Below are 22,500 nucleotides of genomic sequence, written 5' to 3'. Positions count from 1 at the left end.
GTTGACGGTTTGGCTTTGGACTCCGACAACCGCGTGCCATTGCATGCAGTGTTCCTCCGTTGGAGGGGCTTGGCGTTCTGTGCAACGTTCTCCTGAAGCACGGAGGGATCGTCCGTCCGTCCCGTGTTATGTTTGTGCCATTTTTTGACAAAATTGTTCCACCCTTTTTTCGGTGCCTTCCCTCGTGCTTTCGCTTCGGATTTTTGGCTAATCTGGCAGCACGCAGCGTAAAGGATGATCACATCTGCCGTGTGGTGTGAGTGGCCGGGCCTGAGAGGAACCAGGTGCGGTTCAGATCCGCATCGCAATCCCTTCGCTGTCACGGTGTGTCATTGACCCCATGCTAGGAGGGAAGTGCTGGTCGACCGTTTATTTTTTTTTGCCAACCTTCATCCTGTACAGTGTGACGGAAAGGATTGGCTCTTCTCGGGTACGGGTAGATACGATCTCTGCTTTCGGAAGAAGTAAAGAGGGTTTAGAAAAATGTTATCAACATTACGTTTAATGGTTTTTGTTTAATGTTTTTATGAAACACTTTTTTATTAATTCACATTAACTAGAAGCATTAAAGGGAATGCAATTAGGTAGCTTTTGTAATGCTGTTTAACAAAAGGGGTTCATTTCCCACTGACCAATAATGCCCGCAAGTACTTTACACACCACTGTGCCCGAGATGAAAATCGTTATATCCTTGTCAGCGTGTGTGCCGCCGAGGCCTGTGAGGCAACGAAAACGAATAAAAAGAAGGTGAAGAATCAGAAGCGAAAAAAAAAACAACAAATGTTGGCCCTTCGCCCGAGTTCAACATCCAGGCTCAAGGTCAGCCGGATTTTTTGGCAAGGGTTTAACAAATTTCATTTTTAACATCATGCCACAACACCGACCGCTGTCCGCAGCCACGCTACCCCACCGCCACCTTTCCTCCTCGTTGGTGTGATCCGGTTCGGATGCTCGAATGGTTCGGAGCACGGTTCCTACCCACGATCACGGTGCGGCCCTGTTTGCTTCCGCGCTGCCTGCTGCTTATGTTATGCTCGCTCAAAAAGGACGTTAGCGAACGGAATCGGTTTTGGTTGCTGACACAACTTATGACCAATTCAGCTGTTGCTCCTGTTCCTGCTGCGCTAAAACCGTGTGCGTACGTGTGTACCATCGCAAACCAACGGGAGAAGAAGAATAGATCTAACTAGAAAGCGCGCGAAAAAGGGCGCAGGTAAGGGGCGGTGGTAGTCCGCGCTACGGTTGCTGGTAGCGAGGGATCCGTTTTGGATTACACAACTCGGCCGCGTGTGCAAAAATGTTGTCAAACCTGATTCTCCTAGGAGGGTAGCGTCGCACCACATACGCTGCACCCTTCGTGTAAACCACCGCCCTCCGGTTCCATCTGGCCGGTCACAGTGCGTAACGGTATAGGACACCGGGTATGAGCGGCGTTCTTGAATTTCGAGGAGCCACGCTCTCACCCCGAACGGACGCTCTCACCCCGAAAAGGGGTTGCATAAGAAGGCGCGCACAGTGAACGGTTGGAGCAAATAGAAGAGTCATGGGAAGCGCGGGGTTACGGGTTTTCGGTTATGTGGCTTCCGGTTCCAGGTGCCACCAAACATCATAACCGCCTAACGCAAAAAAACCCGATCCAGCAGCAGCAGCAGCAGCAGTAGCAGCATGGCTAGGCGGGTATGCGACACTCTGGCATTCCACTGGTGGTGGCGGTGACGACGACGACGACGATATGCTTTTTCCCGGGCCCACCCGGCAGCTAATGCCAATAGCGACACACAATCTAATGACAGTTAGCGAAATGGCAATGACCTTAGCTAGCTAGCTTGCCAGCTAGTGAGCGAGCCGAGCTCTTATGGTGATACTTGTTCGGGGGGGCTGTGACCAGCGTCTCTAGATAGGGCTTGATTGGCAGTCCACTGCTCTGTGCTAGTGCAGCACCGTGCAGTGTGTCAAGTGCATATCGCTGCAACTACGACTGACTACCACTACTACCGTTACTACTGGTACTACTACGACGACTAGTTCTACTTCTAATATCTATGCAACTACTACTGCCGCAAGGTGTGTCTAACAATTGATTAAAGTACCGTTACGAACTCACAATCACATCAGGTTAGAACATGCGTTTCTGCCTAGTCGGCGATAAGACCTCAGCGCTGTAAACCATTTTATCAGGATACCAGAATGACGTCTTTGGCTTCACATTCACCCCGAATGACGCCGGATGAGCGGGTATTCATCGGGCAGGTTCTGTGTTTGCGGAAGATGAGCCCGAATGACGTCAACCGAGACCTTCATTTCGCGAAGCACCCTTGCAAGGGATACATTACGAGCAACGTCTGCTGTTCATCATTTGCTGCTCCTGCTCACTGATCTAGGTCTGCCATGATTTTTGATAGTTCGTCATGGCAACGCATCCATTTTTGGCACTGCAGCGGGCGATCCAAAATGGCGATCATCCAGGGAATTCCATGAATGCCCCTTTGGAATAGACAGGTCCAGGCGCACCTCATTTCCAGATGCTGCCGGGATACACATGGTGCCACACTTGGCAACCATTGGTCGGACTGCGAGGGCCCTCTCCGGCCCGGCGTCCGGCGATTGCATAAATCAAACGCCAGTTTGTTACCAGGGGCCCTAGAACTAGCCGAGCCGATCCCGGTCAGTCTAACTTGAACTCATAGGCCACGGTGGGGAATTCGCTCGCTGCACTGCTCGGCGTCGCAGTTCTTCCGGCGCTAATCGTCGTCGGACGACTAGTGACGACGCCGGTATCGCACTCTGCTGATTAGATGGAAGCCCTTGGCCCTTCACTGGAAACAATGGCCACTGATCACACCGGTCATTGCACTCGACAGCGAATGTTAGTGTCTATGTGCAGTTTTTGCGTCGTCGTCGTCGTCGTCGTCGTCGTCGTCGTCGTCGCCGTCACACAATCGCAGCGAAGGGTTTGCGCACGCGGGTACATCAAAGTCGAATCGCGACCACCGATGGCGCATCATCATTCCAGTTCGGCGAGCAACGGAGGAGCGATGAGATGGGAATACTAATCCGACCGGCCCTCCAGTAGAGCCATTCCAGTTCGCCCAAGGTGGTCCCGGGCAGAGGGAACTCCAGGATCGCGGACACACACGTGACACGCTAACCTTGAGCCGGGTTCACAGAACGTGGCAGTATGTCGCCAATATGAGTGTCGTAATGGCCGGCGAAGTGCACACATGCAGTCACGATGGTCTACGATTCCGGGCCACTATCAACAGTGACTCCCTGCTCCCCACCCCTTCCCACACGCCCTCCTTTCACTCATCACTATGTATATGACGTTGCAACACAGGCCCGGACCCGGGAGCAGCCGTCGGTAGGCTACGCGCATTAGATTGGCAACTACCGTGTCAAGCAACGGGAATGCTGAACCTATCTAAACAGCGTTTTGTTGAGGGTTTGCACGACCCACACGGTCGGGGATGGTCCTCCCCCGGGGGGGATGACAGTGGAGGAGGATAGTGCATACTAGACACAGGTCCAGTTTGTTCAGCTGTCAACAGAGAACGAGAGAGCGAGAGAGGGCGAGCGAACAGAACTGGGAGGCGACACGGCGACATCGGTGAGTCGAGTATTTGCGCTGGACAGAGTGTTGTGTTTGCTGGCCCCGCTCGAAGGGTTGCCCCCTCACACACGCTCACGATGACACTAATTGTCGTGGTACATGGCGTGGTCGGGCCGCAAAGGGATGAGTCCGGTGGCTGGTGGCCACCAACCCGTTGCGGATGTGGATTGCGGTGTGTGGCGATGGTTTCGAGCTTAGATTTGGTTGCGTGTGGAACTAGTTGCGCAGGTGATTAGGTGCATTTGTTGACACTCCGCCTCTCGGTCTCCACCACCGCCTCCCCTCAAGGGGGGCAGTGGAACGCCATCGCCATCGCCGGGCGCCCTTTCTGCGACTGCGACTGCGTGTTCTTGAAAGTGCAATGACTTTTGTGCCTGTTGTGCTGGTTGTGACGCAATAACCGGGTGCGGAAATGGGGACATCCCACCATCATCCCCCCTAAGGGGCCATTCCGCTGCACTCCGGACGATTGTGTACGACGTTTTGTTTCTTCTTCTCTACATGTGGCGTGGCAGACAAGCAGGGCAGGGCAGGGCAGGGCAGGGCAGGGCGGATGGGTGCTTTTGGGGACGACTCCGATCTCCGGATCGACCAACCGATGACCATCAAATGCGCATCATTGTAACAGGCGACTGAATGGGCGACTAGTTAAGCGCTGCAGTCATTCTATTGTTGCAACAAACTATTTGGAGTTCAGAACATTGGGCCAGCGGCTGCTCAAGGCTGTTTCAGGTGTCATTGTGGTTTGTGCAAGACCCTTCCCGGATGTTTGTAGCTCATCGGGCGTTGGGCGAGGCGCAGGAAAAGATGTTTTAGAGGCTCAACATCATTATTATGCTGTTACAAGCAATGCAACCTCTGCTTCTGCTATTGCTTCTAAGTCTACAGATCTATTCTTAATCAATTTATAGAAATCCTGCTACAAACTAGATGCTGATGGCATATGTAAAGGCTGAAGTATTAATCTATTTTGTGATATTTAACTTTACATTTTTTCGAAAAATTGCGACCCATGCATGACTCAGTTTTAAAGTTGATGCAATGGATGATGTTTTTAAGAAATCTTCCTCAAAATATTACCAAATATTTTTGAAAAGTTGAAGTTTGTAATGATTGATTTACAAACAAATTTATTGAATAGTTTCTTCACAAAAATTCTCAAAAATGAGCCTTTTTTACACGAATTAGCCTTAGCCCGGTTAAATTGTCCCTTAATGGGATATTTACTATCGGCAATACTTTCAGCTAAACTTGCTCCCAAAATCTTATGCGTTTGTTCAACAGCTTTTAAGATTCATTTCGTGATGTTAAACAAATGTTACATGCACCACGATGATATAAATATGATAAAATAACAAATAAAAAGACTTTTTAAACATTATTAATGATATGACAAAAAATTACAAATTTCTTTAGAAAATGCTCCTATTTTAAGTCAGTTGGAATGTTAAACAAGTTGGAGCACAGCAAGATGTGTGTTAATCGAGATATTTCATAAAATGCCGTACCCAAAGATGGTAGCTTTTAAGGGCCTTCGCTCTACCTTGGTTCTGTTCTGGCCCCAGGGACAAACATGCATCATCATCTTCTCGGCCTTCGCTGAATCAACGGGAGAATACGTGAATTCCAGCAAAACGCGCCTGCTGGAAGGTATAATGACTCAACCCCTGCTATCCGAACGGGCGGACAGTTCTGCGAAACGAGAGGAAAAAATACTGAAAGAGAAAGGAAGAACAGAATCAACCAGAACCTAATTCTTTCCGCTTCCAGCGCTGGAGCACGCAGGCTCCGGTCAGCAGCAGCATCTCGCTACCTAACGGAAACGAACGGAATTCTTGGCGATTCGCCGAAAAACTCGGCCAACGAAACTTTCGCTTTCTGGACTTGCTGGATGTGCGCTGCAAACGGACCGCGGGCCCAACGACGAAGAAAGGAAAGGAAGGAATACGACGCCACAGAAAAACAGAAAAATCAAACGAAAGCAAAAGCGATGAGCCCATGTTTGGTAGGTGGACTGCTAAATTAGATAAATCGAAACGAAACGGCGAAGAAAGGAAAGGAAGCATTTAAATTCTAAGCGCTTCCCGTTCCCCCGCAGAGAGAGAGAGAAACATAAAAAAAAGCATGCACGGTGGTGATGGCGGAAGGAGGGAGAAAGGCGGGAATTCGGTTTTCTGATGGATAAGAATGCTGGTTGGGAGTTGGTGAAGCTGATGATGACGATGATGATGATGATTAGTTTAGCATAAACGAAATGCTTCGTACCCGTTGTTCTTCGCTCTGCGCTACACACCGTTGCTTGGCCGGTGGATCAGACCGTCGTCAGACAAGAAACGTGAGCGGATGAGATGAATCAACGGGCGATCCGGCCGCGATCACGGCCGACCACCGCTGGAAGAAGCAGCAGCAGAAGGTCTTCCAGTGAAATTGCAGCATCAGCAGCAGCAGCAGCAGTTTTTGGCCATGGACCCGGCTCTCCATCGCCGAATGCAACGCGCACCATACGCTTACGTATGTCTTGGGGCTGGTTGGTGGTTTGGGGACTCTGGGACCGGACCTGGTTGGTCTGTTGGCTGAACATGCCATGACGGAACGAAGGTTCAACGAACTGCAGCCACTTTCGTTGGAGAATGACCTTCTAGACCGAAAACCCGTTGCTGCCACTGCCGATGCTGCTGCTGCTGCTGCTGTTGGTGATGGGTGGCGCATACCGCATCGCAGGCCCCCTACAGACCGTCCGTACAAACGGCGATGACAGCGACAGCAACAGCGAGCGGACAGCAACCGAAAAGCCAAAAAGAAAAAAAAGGAGAACGAAACAAAAGTCTTCGAAAAAGAAAGACGATGAACCCGGGGCGAGGGTCTCGGCGAGCTGATGATACTATGCTGGCTAGTGCGCTCAGCATAACCGCGGGAACATGAGAGGCCCCCACCCCGTATTACCCACCGGGACCACAATCGGCAAACATTCGGCGAGAAATTGCTGCTGCGAGAATCTTATTTGTGGGTTGCTCCGTTCCGTCCCGTTCCGTTCACTGGCATGGCAAAGGGCAACGGGTTGTACCGCCAACTTTACGAGCCACCAAGATGCGCGTCCTCTTGCCTTCCATTCACCTCATTCGGTCACATAGCGGCCACCGCAGCATTTTCGATGATTGAGCACGGACGCCGAGGGAAGAATCTCGTAAACCGTGAGGCAGAGCGACAGAGTGCGAGAGAGAGAGTGAGAGAGGGTGAGATCGTATGGACGGGTTGTTGATGGTGGCCTAGCGTAGCATAAATTATGGTGAATTGAATTGCCCAAAAATCCCAAGGGGGGGAGGGCTAGCGAACAAAACGCAACGTCAACGTGCGAGACAAAGGGCGAAGAGGTACCTGGATGTACCACGTTCTGCACGAAGGCGTACGGATCGGTGCTGATGCGATTCTCCCTCCGGTCCCCCCGGCCCCAGGTCCGGTCTAGTCCAACCGGTCGACTTGGGCTTCGGTCGTGGTACGGTTCGAACACCGGGGAGCACCACTGCCATGGATCCATCCACAGATTCTACTCAAGGCCACCACCGGTGTCGGATTGAGAGCGTACGGCTTTCTCTGCGTACGCTGCGATCAGATCAGATCGGAGGTCTCGTCGATCCTCTGGAGAAGAAGAAGCAGTGCTGTCGTAGACTTTTCGTGGATGAAAATAGTTTCAAACAACACAAAATAAACAATACCGGACAAGATTAACGGCGCGTTCTGTGGCGCTCAGTCATCTAAGCAGCTAACGGGAGTTGCTTCTTCGTCATCCTTAACTCATCATTCGTTCGTTAAAATGAGAAATTTGATGAATGTGGAGTGGATCGTTTTGCATTTTTGACTGAAGAGTTTCTCGACAAAGTTCAACCCGGGGGGGCCTGTTATTCGAATATCCGGTCATTACGCTTAACCGCTGACAAATCTGCTTATGCTACACAATGCTCTCTTGTGTCAATAGAGTGCTTATCTTAGAAGGGTAATAAAAATATGGTAGGCGAATGATGTCATTTGTGTAATTTTCTCTCCAAATGAATCTCTTTCTCCAAACCAACAAACAGTATTCTCATTTGTGTTATCATTGCAGCATCATAGTTAGTGTTCTTCGGCGTCAACACAGCAGCTGAATAAATTCTCACACGTCTCCTGCAAAGCACTGTGCTGGGGTAATACTGAATTGAAAGTTAAGCTAAATGCGCAGCTGCTTCAAGTGAAACACATAACGATGCAACAACAACTGGTGAATCAAAATAGGTCACGATTCGCTAAAGCTGTTACTGTCGGTTTTGTGTTCAATGTTGCCAATATTTTTACACGATTGGATTATTTAGCAATCGAAAATTCTGTCTGTCTGTTTTGAATTTTCCTTCGCTTGGAAATCTTGAAAAATATTGATTGAATCTTTAAAACTACTTTAAATGAGCAACTGGAGATGGTGTTTCAATTGAAGCTGCTTCTTCAACAATTTTATCATCTGTACTGTTGATGGATGCACTATGCTTCAAACTTTTAACTTCAAATTTACGATCACGATTCCGTGAGAAGAATAAGGAATAATATATTCCTTATAGTATGGATAAGGGAAAAGGAAAGAAAATGTTCTCTGGTATCTGCCGTTTAGGAGCCAAAGGTCAAAACAATTGCATAAGCAGAATGTAGGGGATTCGGGATCCTAAAACATCGTAAAGCATAATACAGTGTTATTGTTCAAAATGCAATTGACTGTAACACCAAGCAGCTTTGATTATGATCGTGTAAGAAAAATACATAATACTAGTGGCTTACAATAATAGTCACGATCAACATCACAACCGTTTCCACACCATCTCTCTGGAGACTTCTGTCCGGTTGGCTATTTAACGAAACCTCATTTAATAATGATGCATTGTTGTGTGCGCGATTCTGTTCTCACCGTGGCCACACTGACATTGATGACCAGTTGCTGACGCTTCGTCGCAGAGACACACGAAGGCATTTGTATGAATGTCAAGCTGAAAGACGATCTCCATTCCATGGCATCTGAACATCGCAGCCATGCGTAGCTACGAGTTGAGCTGATGGCTGATGATTCTCCGTGCCTCTAGAACCCTTGAGATGTCCAAATTTCAGGCCCTTTCCTACGGTGGCATTTCACAACATTCAGCCCGAAGACGGACGCCGAATGAGGTTAGAGACCGGCCGTTACCTCCACCGAAAATGCTTGAACTCTTAACCCCCCCCCCCCCCCCCCTCGGCGACCAGAGCGGTGTTCCGGTGACCCGCGGCCAGCGGACAACTTGGGGCCAGCCAGGTCAGAGTACTCTGTCTGACCTAGCGAGCGTTGACCGTTTAGCCTCAACGCATCCTTCTGTGCCGTGTGCTGCTGTTGCTGCTGCTGAGAGGGAGGAGACGCTGCAAAACGCACTCGGTCACTCGGGTGCTGCTGGGAGTCAGTGGGGCACTCGGCCAGTCGCACACGCACTTCCCCGTTTCGTGCGAAGCATGGAAGGAAGGAAGGATCAGAAAAACTCCACCAAACCACCTCCAGCAGCAGCAGCAGCAGCAGCAGCAACAGCGGCACCAGACACGTTCGCCATCGTAAGATCGCGCTCGCGATCGCGGTCGTCGGTCGGTGATGCCGTGCGCCAGCTGCAGCTCGCCTCGCCACTCGCACGCGAGGCAGTTATTGGTTTCTCTCCGTCTCTCCGTCGTTCTCTGTGTCTTCCTATTGGCTCTGGGAGGGGTGGTTTGTCGCGCACGCCATCGGCCATTTACGCTCACACCCCACAGCCGCAGACAGCAGTGACCGCGCGAGCGAACGATCGCATAGCATTAGAGGTGCGCGCTTGAATTCCTGCATTTTGTTCAAGGTCATCCCCCCTCCCCTCCCCCGGCCCCGGGCGTACCGATATCACTCGAACCTGGGGTCGGAGCCGAGTCGTGAGTGGTCACCGAGATGCAGCGACCAGGCTGACTGGCTTCTGCCGAGCCAGCGGGCTCCATCCATCCGCTTATCTCCGGTGGCAGTTGACAGCTTATTAATGACCTGGACTTGGAGGTAACAAAACCCTCACAAACCCACCAATGCACGGAGACAAACCGACAAAAAACGCGCTTCGAAAAATTGGGAATTCCGAGCAGCGGCGACCCGAAACTGCACGTTGGCGACGTTGGCCACAAAAGCCATCCAGAAATCTGGTGATTTATGAAGCGAAATAATAACGATATCGAATATTAATAACAGCGAATCAAGTTATTAGAAATCCCTTTTAAAACACTGTTTCACTTTTTTTTTTGTTGTTGTTTAAGCTACATTTCTTCATTAATGTTGTAAATGGTTTTACAATCCGATGAGTATTTGTGTCTTTCAATATGATAGCAGTAGGAGAAGCAGTAACAGTGAGAAAACAAATTAATACTACATCGTCGTGAATCTCACGAGTGAAAAGTAGAAATGGCTTTAGTACTTTTTTGGGCCCTTCTTGTGTAAGAAAAAACCTAACAAAGACAATATGAAATTGAAACAAAAATGTAAAAGAAAAGCAACCTGTGTGGTAGCTAGCTGCAACCAAGTACTATAAACACAAAAGAAACATGCAACAGAAAGGGAGAACAGACAAATTAAGAAAGCAATTTGCAAAACGAGTTTCGTTGAGCTTCCCTTTGCAATATTTAAATGAAACAATCAGCCCGACAGCAAGTCAGAATAAGTCTTGACAAAAATGTAATTAATCAATAAGAGCGAAACGAGCGTATAGCTTAAAGCATTTAACCCCTAGGGGGCTGAACAGCCGAAACCAACTAGTCATGCCTCAAAAGTGCACCGCAATGTCACTGCCGGGATGCGTGGCGATGGTCGGAAAGCGGAAATCATAAAATCTCGAAGCACAACGAAAAGTCACCCCGAACAACGTGCACCCCGATGAGGAACAATAAAAATCATGTGCACGTCAGCGGGGTTCGTGAATTTGCCCAAATGCCTTGTACCCAATGCATACCACCTTGGAGTTTGTGAAGAGACACGTGTTTGTCCTCTTGGTCCTGCTCCATCGACAGGGTTTATCACCCGTAGGGCCACGTTCCACTCCTTAAACAACCTCTTTCGGCCCCGTGTACCGTTATGTCCTTAAGGTGCGGCGTGTGAAAAGTCGGTCAGCCTTAGGGTCCCCCGGGATGCAATAAAAAGGAAACCAGGCACCAGGACCGGATGGTTGTGCCACCTAGTTGTGTGTCACTGTGTCTTCCGCATCGCACCATTTGGTAACCGGGGCTGGCAACTGGCGTAACTGGCGACTGCTGCCCTTCAACCTCCTTCAGACCTCCTTCAAACTGCCGCTCAGTGCAATACAGGCATCAGGCATAAGGCGTTCCAGCATGAACGGCCAGAAAGCAAAAAATAAAAAAGGAAACCTCCCAATACATGTTCCGCGCTGTAGCAAAATATCTTCTTCATACTCATCTTCATCTGCTGCTCCGCGGCTTCTCGAGCGATTCTTGGTCGGGTGAGGTGCGATGCCAAATCAATTTCGCCACCAAAGGCAAAAGACAGCATAGCACCTCCACGATTCGCACGAAGCGTGAAGGCCATCGTAGCAATCGTGCACTCCTCGGACAAAACAAAAAAAAATCTGCCAAAATGCATCTCCGGGTATCATAAAAATAAAAAGGAAAACAAGTCTCAAATCTTCCCGTCCGCTGTGTTGCACATAAAAACATAAACAAGCATCCGCTTCACTCGGAGCCCAGCCCAGCATGCATACGCAGTCGGTCCCGTCCGCTTTATGGCCATCGTGCCACAAGCCAAAAGCGAGCGGATTTGAAGCTCCTGGGGGTGCCAGTGATGCAGCACTAGAGCTCCATCCATGCGGCAATGTGATCTGCGGGTTTTTTTTTCTTAAAAAAAACAAAAGAAAAATTGTTTGACTGTTTTTTTTTGGGAGGGGGGGGGGGGCTTATTTTTGGCCCACCTGTGGACTGTCGATCACCTCCCGGTTTCCTGTTTCGCATTCTCGCTTACGTTCTTGCTCCTACCCGCGCGCTCTCCTTCGCTCTCTCTCTTTTCTTACGAACCTCGACTCCTAGTGAACGGCCCAAAGCTCAACGGTGCACCGCGATGGTGACGCACGATGGATGGGGTTGAGAGCGCTGTTGCCGACGCAATTCCCACGGAATGGCATACAGCATCTGCACATCTGCTATCTGGAGTAGCGACCACGACGATCACGAAGTTTCGCTGGGGGGGGGGGGGCTAGATGTGCTTCGTGCGATCGTAGCTCGAAACACGAAAGGATATCCGGTAAGGTACGGCATGTGGGATGCTCCCAGCACCCTGACGCACACACATAAAGGCACACAAACACATGCACAATTCATCAGACAAATGATCCCTGCGTTCGAGACTCCCTCTCTCTCTCTCGACGATCATCGTGATCACCAGCACGCTCTCTCTCTCTCTCTCTACCTCTCTCTGCCTCTCTCTATCCATGCGTAAGCTCTCGATCCTTGATCGGATGCCGAGCAGGAGCTGTACGGTGGAGCATCGGGTTCGAGTCGGGCACATGTCAACATGATCATCCCCCTCGAGCGGGTGGGGGTTGACTTCACGGAATCGATAAAGGGTTACGCCGCTCCGCCGTGTGAGCAAGAGATCGAGCTACGGAGAGAGAGAACGAGAAATACTGTAGGGGATGAACAAGAGAGCGTGTGGCCGAAGACTCGCTCGCTCGCTCGCTCTCTCTCTCTCTCTCGTACCTCTTTCCCTCTCTTGGCTTGGCCCTTCTTTTCGAAAAGTTGCGCGCGCGCGCGCGCGCCACTCAGCCCGCTCTTCAAAAAGTCGGCTCGAACACGAATCCATTTCATTCATTTCGCGGAATCGCGCCGAATCGGCAAGCTTTCCATCCCCTGCTGCTGCTGTCGTTGTCGTCGTCGTGCGGTGGTTTCGAGGCGGTGGACTTTGCTGCTGCTGCTGCTGCTGCTGCTGGTGGTGACCAACGAACGCGACCGTGTCTTTTTGGGAAGCGTGATCCCCTCTGGTCTTTGGTGCAACGCGGTGCTGGTAACGACAAGTGTTCGTGTGTCTGCTAGTCAGTGAACGTGCGCTAGAACTGCAACGCTCCCCGCCTCGCCCACAGACAACACACAAGAACTCAGAACGCAACAAACCGGTGTGCTAGGTGCTGGTGGTGGTGGTGGTGGCCCCAAACGGTTTCGTTTCGTTTCGTGAACCACAAACCAGCTGAACCATTCAGGTGCTCGGATCGAGGTGTGCTGTGCGTGCGTCGAGTGCTGTCAAGTGCGTTCCGATCGAAGTAGACACTGGGGGGCACCGGGCCGGTCCGACGACAGTCATCAGCCAGCCGAGCGATGAGTGTCACCAAACCGCCAGCGCACGTGCTGGACGCGATCCACACGTTTCTCGAGAAGACGGGCATCCGCGATCCGCGCCTAACCGTGTCCAGTGGTTCGCGCAACGGTGATAGTTACTCCGGCGACGTGTACCGGATTGTCATAACGCCCGGCTATCGCGATATCGAAGACTTTGAGAATAACAACAACAACAACAGCAACGATACGCTGGTCACCTGTATCGGTGACGGTGAGGACGACGATGAGGATGAGGACGAACTGCAAGTGCTGCACAGTGAAGGGTAAGTAGCAGCGTAACGTACAGAAATGGGTGCGATCGATAATGCGTCATAGAGAAATGTGTGTGCCTGTGTCCCCAGTACGAGCATGGTGTGGTGGCTAATTGCGGCAAATAATCGGCAAAAACGGGAACCAATGTCAGTGTATCGGTGCCTGATAAGGCGCACCACCTGATAACTTGCTCAAGGAAGGAGAGGTAGGGTGTGTTTCCGTCCAAACAATCCATGTAAAATTTTGCCTAATACCGTCCCTAACTTATCGGCGTCACCGAAAGGGGCAATGCGTGTGCGCTGTCGGTGCATCTCGTGTTGTGAGGAAGGAAAAGCGCGAAACGCGAGCAGGGCTACTCCGTTTGATAAGATAGAGCAGATGCATTCGTGGTTCACGGCAACCATTAGGAACGGGGAAGCGCAGATGCAACATAGTATGCATTGCACTGTGCACGATGCCGTCACCGTAGTTATTATAGTAACTCATTGAATCAACGCTGATCATTTTTACCACTGATATACTGATCAACTTATCGAGTAGTACGGGATCGATACATATCTAATTCGAGTATTTTGCTACACAAAGTAGAACGGAAAAAAATACTATCACTCTGGTGCACGTACAAAACCCCACCAGATCCCATCCCAGTGGTTACTAGATTCGATCGAATTTTGTGATCCCCAAAAGCCGAACCGAGCATAATCTGTTGCACGATGGAGGCGCATAGTACGCCACGTGTTGGACACGTTTTTTACGGTCCTTTGGTGTTCTATGGCCGTAACAGTCGCCTACTTATGCAAGCCGGATGCAAATCTTCAAGGCACTATCCGGTGACGCACCGACGTGACTGCATCACCATTGCTAGCTCGTTCCGCCATTGTCTGTATTGGACACGCCGGTTGCCGGAAGATGTTGTGCTGAGGGGAGAGGGTTACGGAACGGGAGGGAAACCAGTGACTGACCGGCCGGATGATGGTTGGTTGCCACTGAACGCACAGCCACGGCCCGGTGCGACGTATTGTGTCTCGCTGGCTCGATCGAATGACCCAGTTTCGCGAGCCAAAGCCCCCCCGGGAGGCCAGTGGCCAGTGGCCCGGGCGGGGTGTCCGAACCAAACCGACGGATGACTTTGAACTACTTTTTCTCTCTCGGTGGAGGTGCATTGAGGAGGGCAGCACCATAGACAAACATTAGGTTCGTGTCTTCCTTCCTCTGTCTCGCTCGTTCTCCCCCCCCCCGGCTTACCGTCTCCCGCGAATACGAATGGTTTCGTCAATTAAGGCTAATGGTTTGCGGTGAAGGCGTCGCCGGCAAGCACTCGGTGGACGATCGACGGTTGGAGCCGAGGGTGCGCATGTTTGTTGTTTTGTTCTAGCGTCTTCTAGCGTGAACGGAGCGATCGTCCAGCCTCCAGCCGCTCCATGTTGTTGCATGCAGCTGACGTGCCAATGGCACGCAGCGCCACCACCGCCGAAGCGCAATCGAAATTTGCGTTCCAAATGCGCCGTGTCCACCGAACCTACCGGGCAACATAAATAAACGTGCTAAGTGGCCACACAAGGTCACACGGAGGGATGCATTTGCCACCCAACTCCCTCCGAACAACGATCCCGGGTATCTCTCTCTCTCTCTGTCGCTCTCCCTCTGTTTCCCCTCTGCCAATGGAATCAAGTTTTCGATTTTACGAAACTTTAACGTAAAAAAGAAACCCTCCCCGAAATTGATCGTGAACATTCCAGCGGGCAGGGATTCGGGTTCGGATCGCACCTTTTGCGCAACCCATTCAACCTGTCAAAGTAATTTACAATCTGGACCCCCCGCCATCTGCAACCGCCACCATGCGCCATGTTTCATTCATTTTCACAAAAACATCCCCAAAAAACATGCCACAAGCCGTGCACAAGAAGAGAGCTTTTTTCAAGGGGAGGGGGGGTGGCGAGAGGAGGGAGCGACGTGCGAGGGGAAAGAATTTTCAACAAATCCCAACCGAACCACGTACGTGTCGTTCTTCCGGCATCTAGTGGGCCGTCCGCGTGTCCGAGCCTCAGCTCACAGCAACACAGAACCCCGTACGACGTAATTTGCAAACACAGAGAGAGAGAGAACGAGAGAGAGACAAAGAGAATCAACAACAACACGGCACGGTACGGGGATGAATCGACCGAGGAATCGGGTTCTGAGTGTGGTTCATACACACAAACTCACGCGCCCATACCTTACGGCTACGATGGAAAGATACGCCAAACATCCATTTAGTACCGACCGGCGACGGACGGTGGCGACGGCGATGCGTTCCGATCCGAAACCTGTTTTCGGTTTCCCTTTCGTTCCATTCAACTCTTCTCCGGCTTGGAGGACCGTGCAAAGGGAGAAACGGTGGCGCAGGTGTGGGCGCAAAGTGTGTTCTCGCGGCGCCTGAGGTTCCTTCTCCCCCCCCCCCCCCCCCATTTTTGCTTGCCTCTAATTCGGCAAACTCGACCACGAGCAGCCGCGTTTCTGGCGCCAACCAGCGATCGCCCGTCCGCGGATGGAAGCTTTTATTTGCTAGTGGTGGTCCATTCCCACGTTGCGACGTCCGTCTGAAGAGTCAAGTTGAGCACTGGTGCTATACGAGGCCTGATGGCGACCGAAACGAGCGCTGGTTTGAAGTGATCATGCCCGGCGGCACACTGCGCGCTTATCGGTGGCCACCATCATCATAGCATCGTCGGTTTTTTTTTTTTGTGTGCGCGAATACTGACCTTCGCTTTCGCGTTCTTTTCCGGTTTTCGTGTGAAGAATTCCAAGAATTCGCTCGCAAACAACAAACACATACACCCCGACCGACGTCTCGATGTCCTGGGGGGGGGGGGGGGGGACTTGTTCTTGGGCTAGAGACAGCCCAAAAATCGGAAGCAGCAGCCAGGAGCAGTCCAGCGACACCCTCAGAATCGCAACGAGTCGATCGAGACTGATCAAGATATTGGCTGGGACCTTTTCGTGGCTCCACTCAAGTCCATCATTAATCATCATCCATTCGGCCCCCATTATCATTCTGAACGCTGAGCTAAAACGATCTCTCGTGAGCGTACGCCTCGCACCAGAAGCACTACGATCGTCGCTTAGCTTAATGCTCTTCTGCACAGTTTGTTTACTCGCTTGTCAGTAATCGTGATGACGATGATGATGCTGATGATGACCTGTCCGTACGAGCGCGCGCGCGCTCGCCCGCACTCCCCCATTGTGCAGAGGATCGTTGATAGTGATCTTCGATTTGTGGGGACACCGCGGTGCTTGTTGGCGCGAGAGCTCAAAGTGGTTTAACCCCAAGATGATTTGCGACTGATTGGTGTGTGACGCCGTCGTACACCGAGCACCGGTAACCGCGATCGCCCTAGCGAGCGAATGACGTGAGATTGATTAACGTCTAAGCGCACTGCCACGAGGGTTCAGGGCGAGCCTCGATCGTCGGTTCGATCGTCGTTCAACTACCTTTAGCAGGTTTTGGTCGTTGTCTGAAATCTGAAGCTTTTGGCTGGCTGCTGCCTTGGCTGACCTGGCGCCTGCTCGCTGGCAGTAACCCGTTCTCCCGAAAGGGGTGGGGTGTACGGGGGATCGAGCAAATGATCGCGACGCGTGTGTGCGCGCGCGCGCGCCACTCTCAAGCGATCGCGTCGCGCACCTCGATCGCTCGCTCTTTCAATGCCGCACCAGGTCGTTGAACGCGGCAGTATCTGTGATGATCTACGGTGTGTCCGAGGTGCTGCTGCTGCTGGCGGGAGTCTGCGGGTGGTGGTGAGTGGTGAGTGGTGGTGTTTAGGGTAAACAAAAACAACGCGAGCTTACAAACTCGCGCCACCATTTGCTGAGGTTCCTTCTTTTCCGGGCTCGTCCCGCGGGAGATGAGACGCGGGACAGAGTGGTGATCGGAATGTGCTGCCCCTGTTGACCGTCACGTTGCCCTCCAGCGTTGCTCCAGTGCTTGGGACCACATCCCCGGGGTGGGGGGGGGGGGGAATGATGGGCTTTGCTCTGTCCTACAAAACATCACATTTGGCCCAGAATCCTCATTGTTGGGCACCACCTCGGGCCGGAACTGGGACAGCAAAATGTTTTGTAAACCCCCGGCCGGACCCGGTAGGACACTTGGGTGCTTCTTTTGGCAACATTCAGGAAGGGCACGACACCCCCCGGGGGGGCTAGGCATTTGTTTGTAGCAAGCAGCACGAAACCAAACAGCTGAGAGAGGCCTCACTGACGCTTCCGGTCTCCGCGGTCTCCGCGGTCTCCGGTCCGGGGCTCAGTATATGTTTTGTATACTTCATTGTGATGCCATTCCGCGTTTCGTGTGTTTTTCTTTATCGTTCTGTTTTGTGTGCCATCGTCGCGCAAACTTGCCCCGGCATAGGTCAACGAATCAATCCGCCAGTCTCGGTTTCTGTTTCGGTTTCGAAAGGATCACCAAATGGTCAGATATCATGTAAGCGAACAAACAGTTGCGCCGTCCGGGCAGACAGGATGATGCCAATATGGAGATCCCTCGGTTTGTGCTTAATACACACGCACGCATGCACGATCATTTCGTTTGCGATTACGCGCGCGCGCGCGCTCGCTCGCGCGAGAGAGTGCTACTTTCACCGGGCAAACAAACCGATCCTCCGGCTCCTCGCGCCCGATCCGACTCCGACTTTCGACCAATTCCCCTACATCGCCCTCTTTCTTGCCGTCTTCTTCGCCGTCTCGCCGTGCCGCTATCTCTCGCAGGATTCCTGCGTTGCTGAACGAACGATCTCGTTTGTTTATATTTTTCTTTTTCGTGTCCGATCCTCGTGAGAAGAGCGGGAAGCTATAGCAAGCTGCTGCTGCTGCTGCTGCTGCTGTTGCGCGACGACGACGACGGCGATGGCCAACGCGATCGTGGCATCGGTTACTATCGCCAGTAACGGTCACATAATGCGGTGCTTACGTTGCCAAAAATGGTCTTCAGAGACGGGGGGCGAGGATCGTTGCGGCGCGGATGGGAGCTCGGGGGTCTCGGTGTCTCGATGTCTCGTCTCGTGGCTTCGGGGCGGGGATACCGTCTTGCTTTCATCCTTCTCGCATGTCGCCGGTGTCAATGACCGGAGCTCAGGAGCCAACCAGCAAAAAAAAAACAAAAAGAAATTAAACAGCCACACAGACACACACGTGCGATCGCGCTGACGGATCATGATCGGCAGCCGGGTGAAGTATTTCCCCGTTGTTGAGCTGCCCCTCCCCCGTCTCCCCTTCGTCAACGGCTGATGGATGAGTGTGTGTTGCACGTTTGACGTGACGCAGCCAGGCAGCCAAGCAGGCAACAGTGTGGCGTAGGTCAGTGTCGGGATACTCGTACGAGCGCACCATGCAGTACGGGTTGAAACGGGCCTCCTCCCAGCGCCCAGGCCCCCAACAGAACTGAACTGAACTGGATTGATGGTCGGAAAGGGTTCGCCCCTCCGAAGAATGTGTTTGTTATGTTGTTATTATTTTCGCTAAGCGCAATTGACCCAGCGAGCGGAACACAAAAGCTTGGTGTCGAGTTTCGAGCTCGTCATCACATACCGCGGTGACAGTCCAGCAACCGAATTCCACCGAATCAGCGTTGAGCTGTACGCCCTGAAGACGGTTCTTGTGCCTTAATGGGTAGCACGTGCTAAGGCAGGATTATCTATAAAAATGGTTATCTTCTTTTGAGAAATTTTACGAAACTTTTTTCGGTTAACTTCTTTTGAGAACTTTTTGTATTACTTTCAATCCATTTTACATTTTCACTTGTTATATAGTTTTTTAATCTGATAGTAACTTATGCAAAACACACAAAGCGCCGTTTTCTGCAGTTGTTAACCATCATTGTTTCAAGGACTGCTTGGTTCTACCACTCGATGATCCAACCAGATCAGCTTCGTTGTTGTTCGACTACTTCGTTGTCGGGAACAATATTTGTAGAATTGTTGGCAACCCTACCACAAACACGATCACCTGTAGGTTCCAGTAATATTTGTACTAACAAATAGTTAAACTACCTTACTACTAACAAGAAACTGTTGAAAAAAAACGTGTTAATCGTTTTTGTAATCCGCAAATGGAGCTAATGAAGTATCAGAAGTATGTGCAACATACTACCATGATCAAAAATAAACCGGAATTTTGAATTTATTCCTCGCGGGCTTATCAATTTTGAATTCTGTTTTTTGTATTACATTGACGGCTCTATTACTGATATACATGCCATGTTTCAGCTTGCCAGCTCTTCATTTACGTTTACAGCAGAGATTTGTTTGCATTAAGTTTTTACGTCATGGCGATTTTTAAAATGGATTCAAAACATGAACAACGTTAAAAATTAAATTGAGTGTTCCGACACATTAAAAATGATACAAAAGTGTTATGGTGACCATACTCTATCGAAAACAAAGGTGTACCAGTGGTATGAACGCTTTAAAAGTGGTCGTGAGGCTGTTGAGGACGATTGTCGTCCTGGAAGGCCATTGACATCCAAAACTGACGAAAACGTCGATGAAATCCGAAAATTGTTGATCGAAAAGCGCAAATTGACGATAAGGGAGATAGCTGAGACCACCAACATATCATTTGAATCAATCCGCAAAAAAAAACCTGCCTTGGTGGGGTCACAACTCGTGGATTCTCCATGACGATAATGCGCCATCTCATAATGCGTTGATTTTTCGAGAGTTTCTCGTCAAAAACAAAACCAATACCATTCAACAACCGGCCAATTAACGTGATATCGTATCATGTGGCTTCTGCCTATTCAATTGACTGTAAAAACCACTACGAGGAACTCGTTTTCAGAGTGTGGGGGTAATTAAGTTAAAATCGCCGGGGGCACTAAAGACTATAAAAAAAACCGAGTTCCAGAAAAATTTGAGGAGTGGATCAAATGCTGGCACAAGTGCATTGCATCCGACGGGGACTCCTTTGAAGGGGACAATTTGAATTTTGAAGAAAAAACAAGTACTTTTCTTTTTATGACAAAATTCCGGTTTACTTTTGATCATGGTAGTATTATTGTGGTTTTGAAGGATCGAATGAAAAAACTTTATTTAACTTTTAATATGATCATTATATGATCGAAAACGAGTTGCTCGCCTCGCCAGCTGGAGATATCCGCGACACAAAAGTTCGATCGAAATTTTATCCAACCAGCCTTTCGCCTGAATCAGGTCAATGGACAACCAGACTCCAGAGGCGAAAAGGAAGATGGCAACTTCTCCAGTGACACAGATTCTTGGATCTTTGTTCTTGCACGCTTCTTGGCTTCGCTTTAATGCTATACGGTTATGGTGTATCGAATGGTAAAATTCGCCACCAAAAAAAAAAAAACAAACAACAGGCCCCGATCCAACAGTAGACACTTAGTGCCATCCACTATAGTGTGCAAGTGGTGAAAGGGCCACAATCGCCGATGGTGTGCGGTGTGCACTGCAACTGCAACAAACTGCAACGATCACCTCGCCAAATCACAACTGGAACCGGCGGAAACCCGAAACAAAATTAAACAACAAGTAGGAAAAAATGGAAAGAACCATAAGCGAACTGGCCGCACCATCTGGAAACTGACCACGAACAATTTTGCGACCAAAAGCAACAGTAGAAGAAGAAGACGCAGAATACGAAGTGGTCGAGCGGAAGGAAGGCGAAGAATACCCGGGAGAGGAGTGTGGGGGGGCTCGGTTTACCGGAGACGTGAAGTGAACGCCGCGCGACTGCCAAAAAAACCTTCCGAAAACCTGAAAGCTTAAAGAGCAACCCGCGTCCCCCGCCTGCCAGCCCTCCATCCGCAGGTCCCCTGCCCGCGGTCACCATTCCCTTTCCCCATGTCCGCGTCCGTCCGCTTGCCTTGCGCGGTCATCGCCGTCGTCGTTGTCGAAGTGCGTAAGCGATGCAATTGGCGTTCCGAATCCGAAACCGGTGGCCATGGTACGTGTTGCTGAGATCACTGACCTCGGTGGCAATGCACACGCGGACGGTGCACGGTTGTGTCGTGACGGACGGTGTCCTTTCCAAAACGTGCATTCACCAAACTGGTACAACCAGCGGTACTTTACTGGCGGCGTGCAGTTTTTGGGCAACTTTTGAATATTTTATCACCATCATCAACCAACACCCCCCCCCCCCCCCTCTGCTCCATTACTTTTCGGGCTACAGACCACCACCTCAGACATCGGCGGCGGCCACAGCTGGCTCACGGCGCCATGGAGCTGGAGATTGTGTCACCGGCGCAAGAAAGAGCGCTAGAGAGCGTCGGAGTGGCCCCATACACTTTTCTCTCGCTTGATGATGGCACGTGCCCCACGTGCCCCGCCGCCGTGTGTACGCACATTCGCTCACGTACACCCTCGGCCACCCCACACAGTTTGCCACAGATTACGCACGCGACGTGAAACCGATCGGCGATACGAGGGCCTCCCCTTTCGTCCACCGTCCATCCACTACTCCGGCGTCCAGTCAGCTGTGTGGCAGACGGGGCAACGCGGCGTTCGAGAAGACACAAAAGAAAACCCGAAAGCGACGACCACGACGACCACGACGACCACGACGACCACGACGACCACGACGACCACGACAACGGTGGCTCGGGGCGAATGCGAAAATTAATAATCCGCATGAGTAAAGCGCGAACGCGGCGGATACGCCATCGACGATCGCTAGGGAAGGGTCCGATGTGGTGTGGCCCGATGGGCAGACGACATCGGCAAACGTGAAACAAAAACAAACGAACGCAACGAAACACAACCGTCAATTTAAATGCCTTTATACCCAAGCATACAAGCGCACGCAGGAAAAAAAGGCAAATAGAAAGGTTGCATAATCAGCAGCGAACGGTGGCCGGGTCCGGCAGCATACCGTCGGTCAGCAGCTTTTTTTTTTGGCGAGGGCCCGCTGCTGGCACGCCTGCAAACACTCCGACCGATCGAGCCGGATCGGCTGCCGCGTGCAAAACCACGTGAGCCACGGGAATACATCGGTGGAGGGTGTTTGATCAGCACACGCTCGGTGTCTAAGAAAACTCGGCCTGAGTGGCAGGGATTGTTCCGTAAAGCACACCGCGCAGCAGCGTAGTAATCGCGGTGGCCAGCGCAGCGTAGGTAAACAGAATGTGTCACCACCTTGCGAGCGGCGGATTATGTTTTGCCTTTTTTGCATCACAGTTTTCACACCTGAGCTCGATCGTCATCGATCGTGCTGAGAAGAGAGGGGGGTGTTGCGCCGTGTATGTTATGCTGAGTGTGTGACAAATT

The 22,500-nt window shown here is 51.0% G+C and overlaps 1 protein-coding gene across 1 annotated transcript in view; it reads left to right on the top strand.

Moving 5' to 3' along the window:
- Positions 1 to 12,492: 12,492 nt before the first annotated feature.
- Positions 12,493 to 22,500, top strand: part of LOC126580596 (uncharacterized) — a 14,440-nt gene continuing 4,432 nt past the window's right edge. Inside the window, exon 1 of the mRNA XM_050243916.1 lies at positions 12,493 to 13,248. Within this exon, the coding sequence (XP_050099873.1) occupies positions 12,965 to 13,248 (284 nt within the window). The 5' untranslated portion in view covers positions 12,493 to 12,964. The remainder of the gene's footprint in view (positions 13,249 to 22,500) is intronic.

Source organism: Anopheles aquasalis, chromosome 2 (assembly GCF_943734665.1).
Source record: "Anopheles aquasalis chromosome 2, idAnoAquaMG_Q_19, whole genome shotgun sequence".
Classification (NCBI taxonomy): Eukaryota; Metazoa; Arthropoda; class Insecta; order Diptera; family Culicidae; genus Anopheles; species Anopheles aquasalis.
Note: the sequence above shows the minus strand (reverse complement) of the source record. Positions and strands in the feature narration are given on the sequence as shown.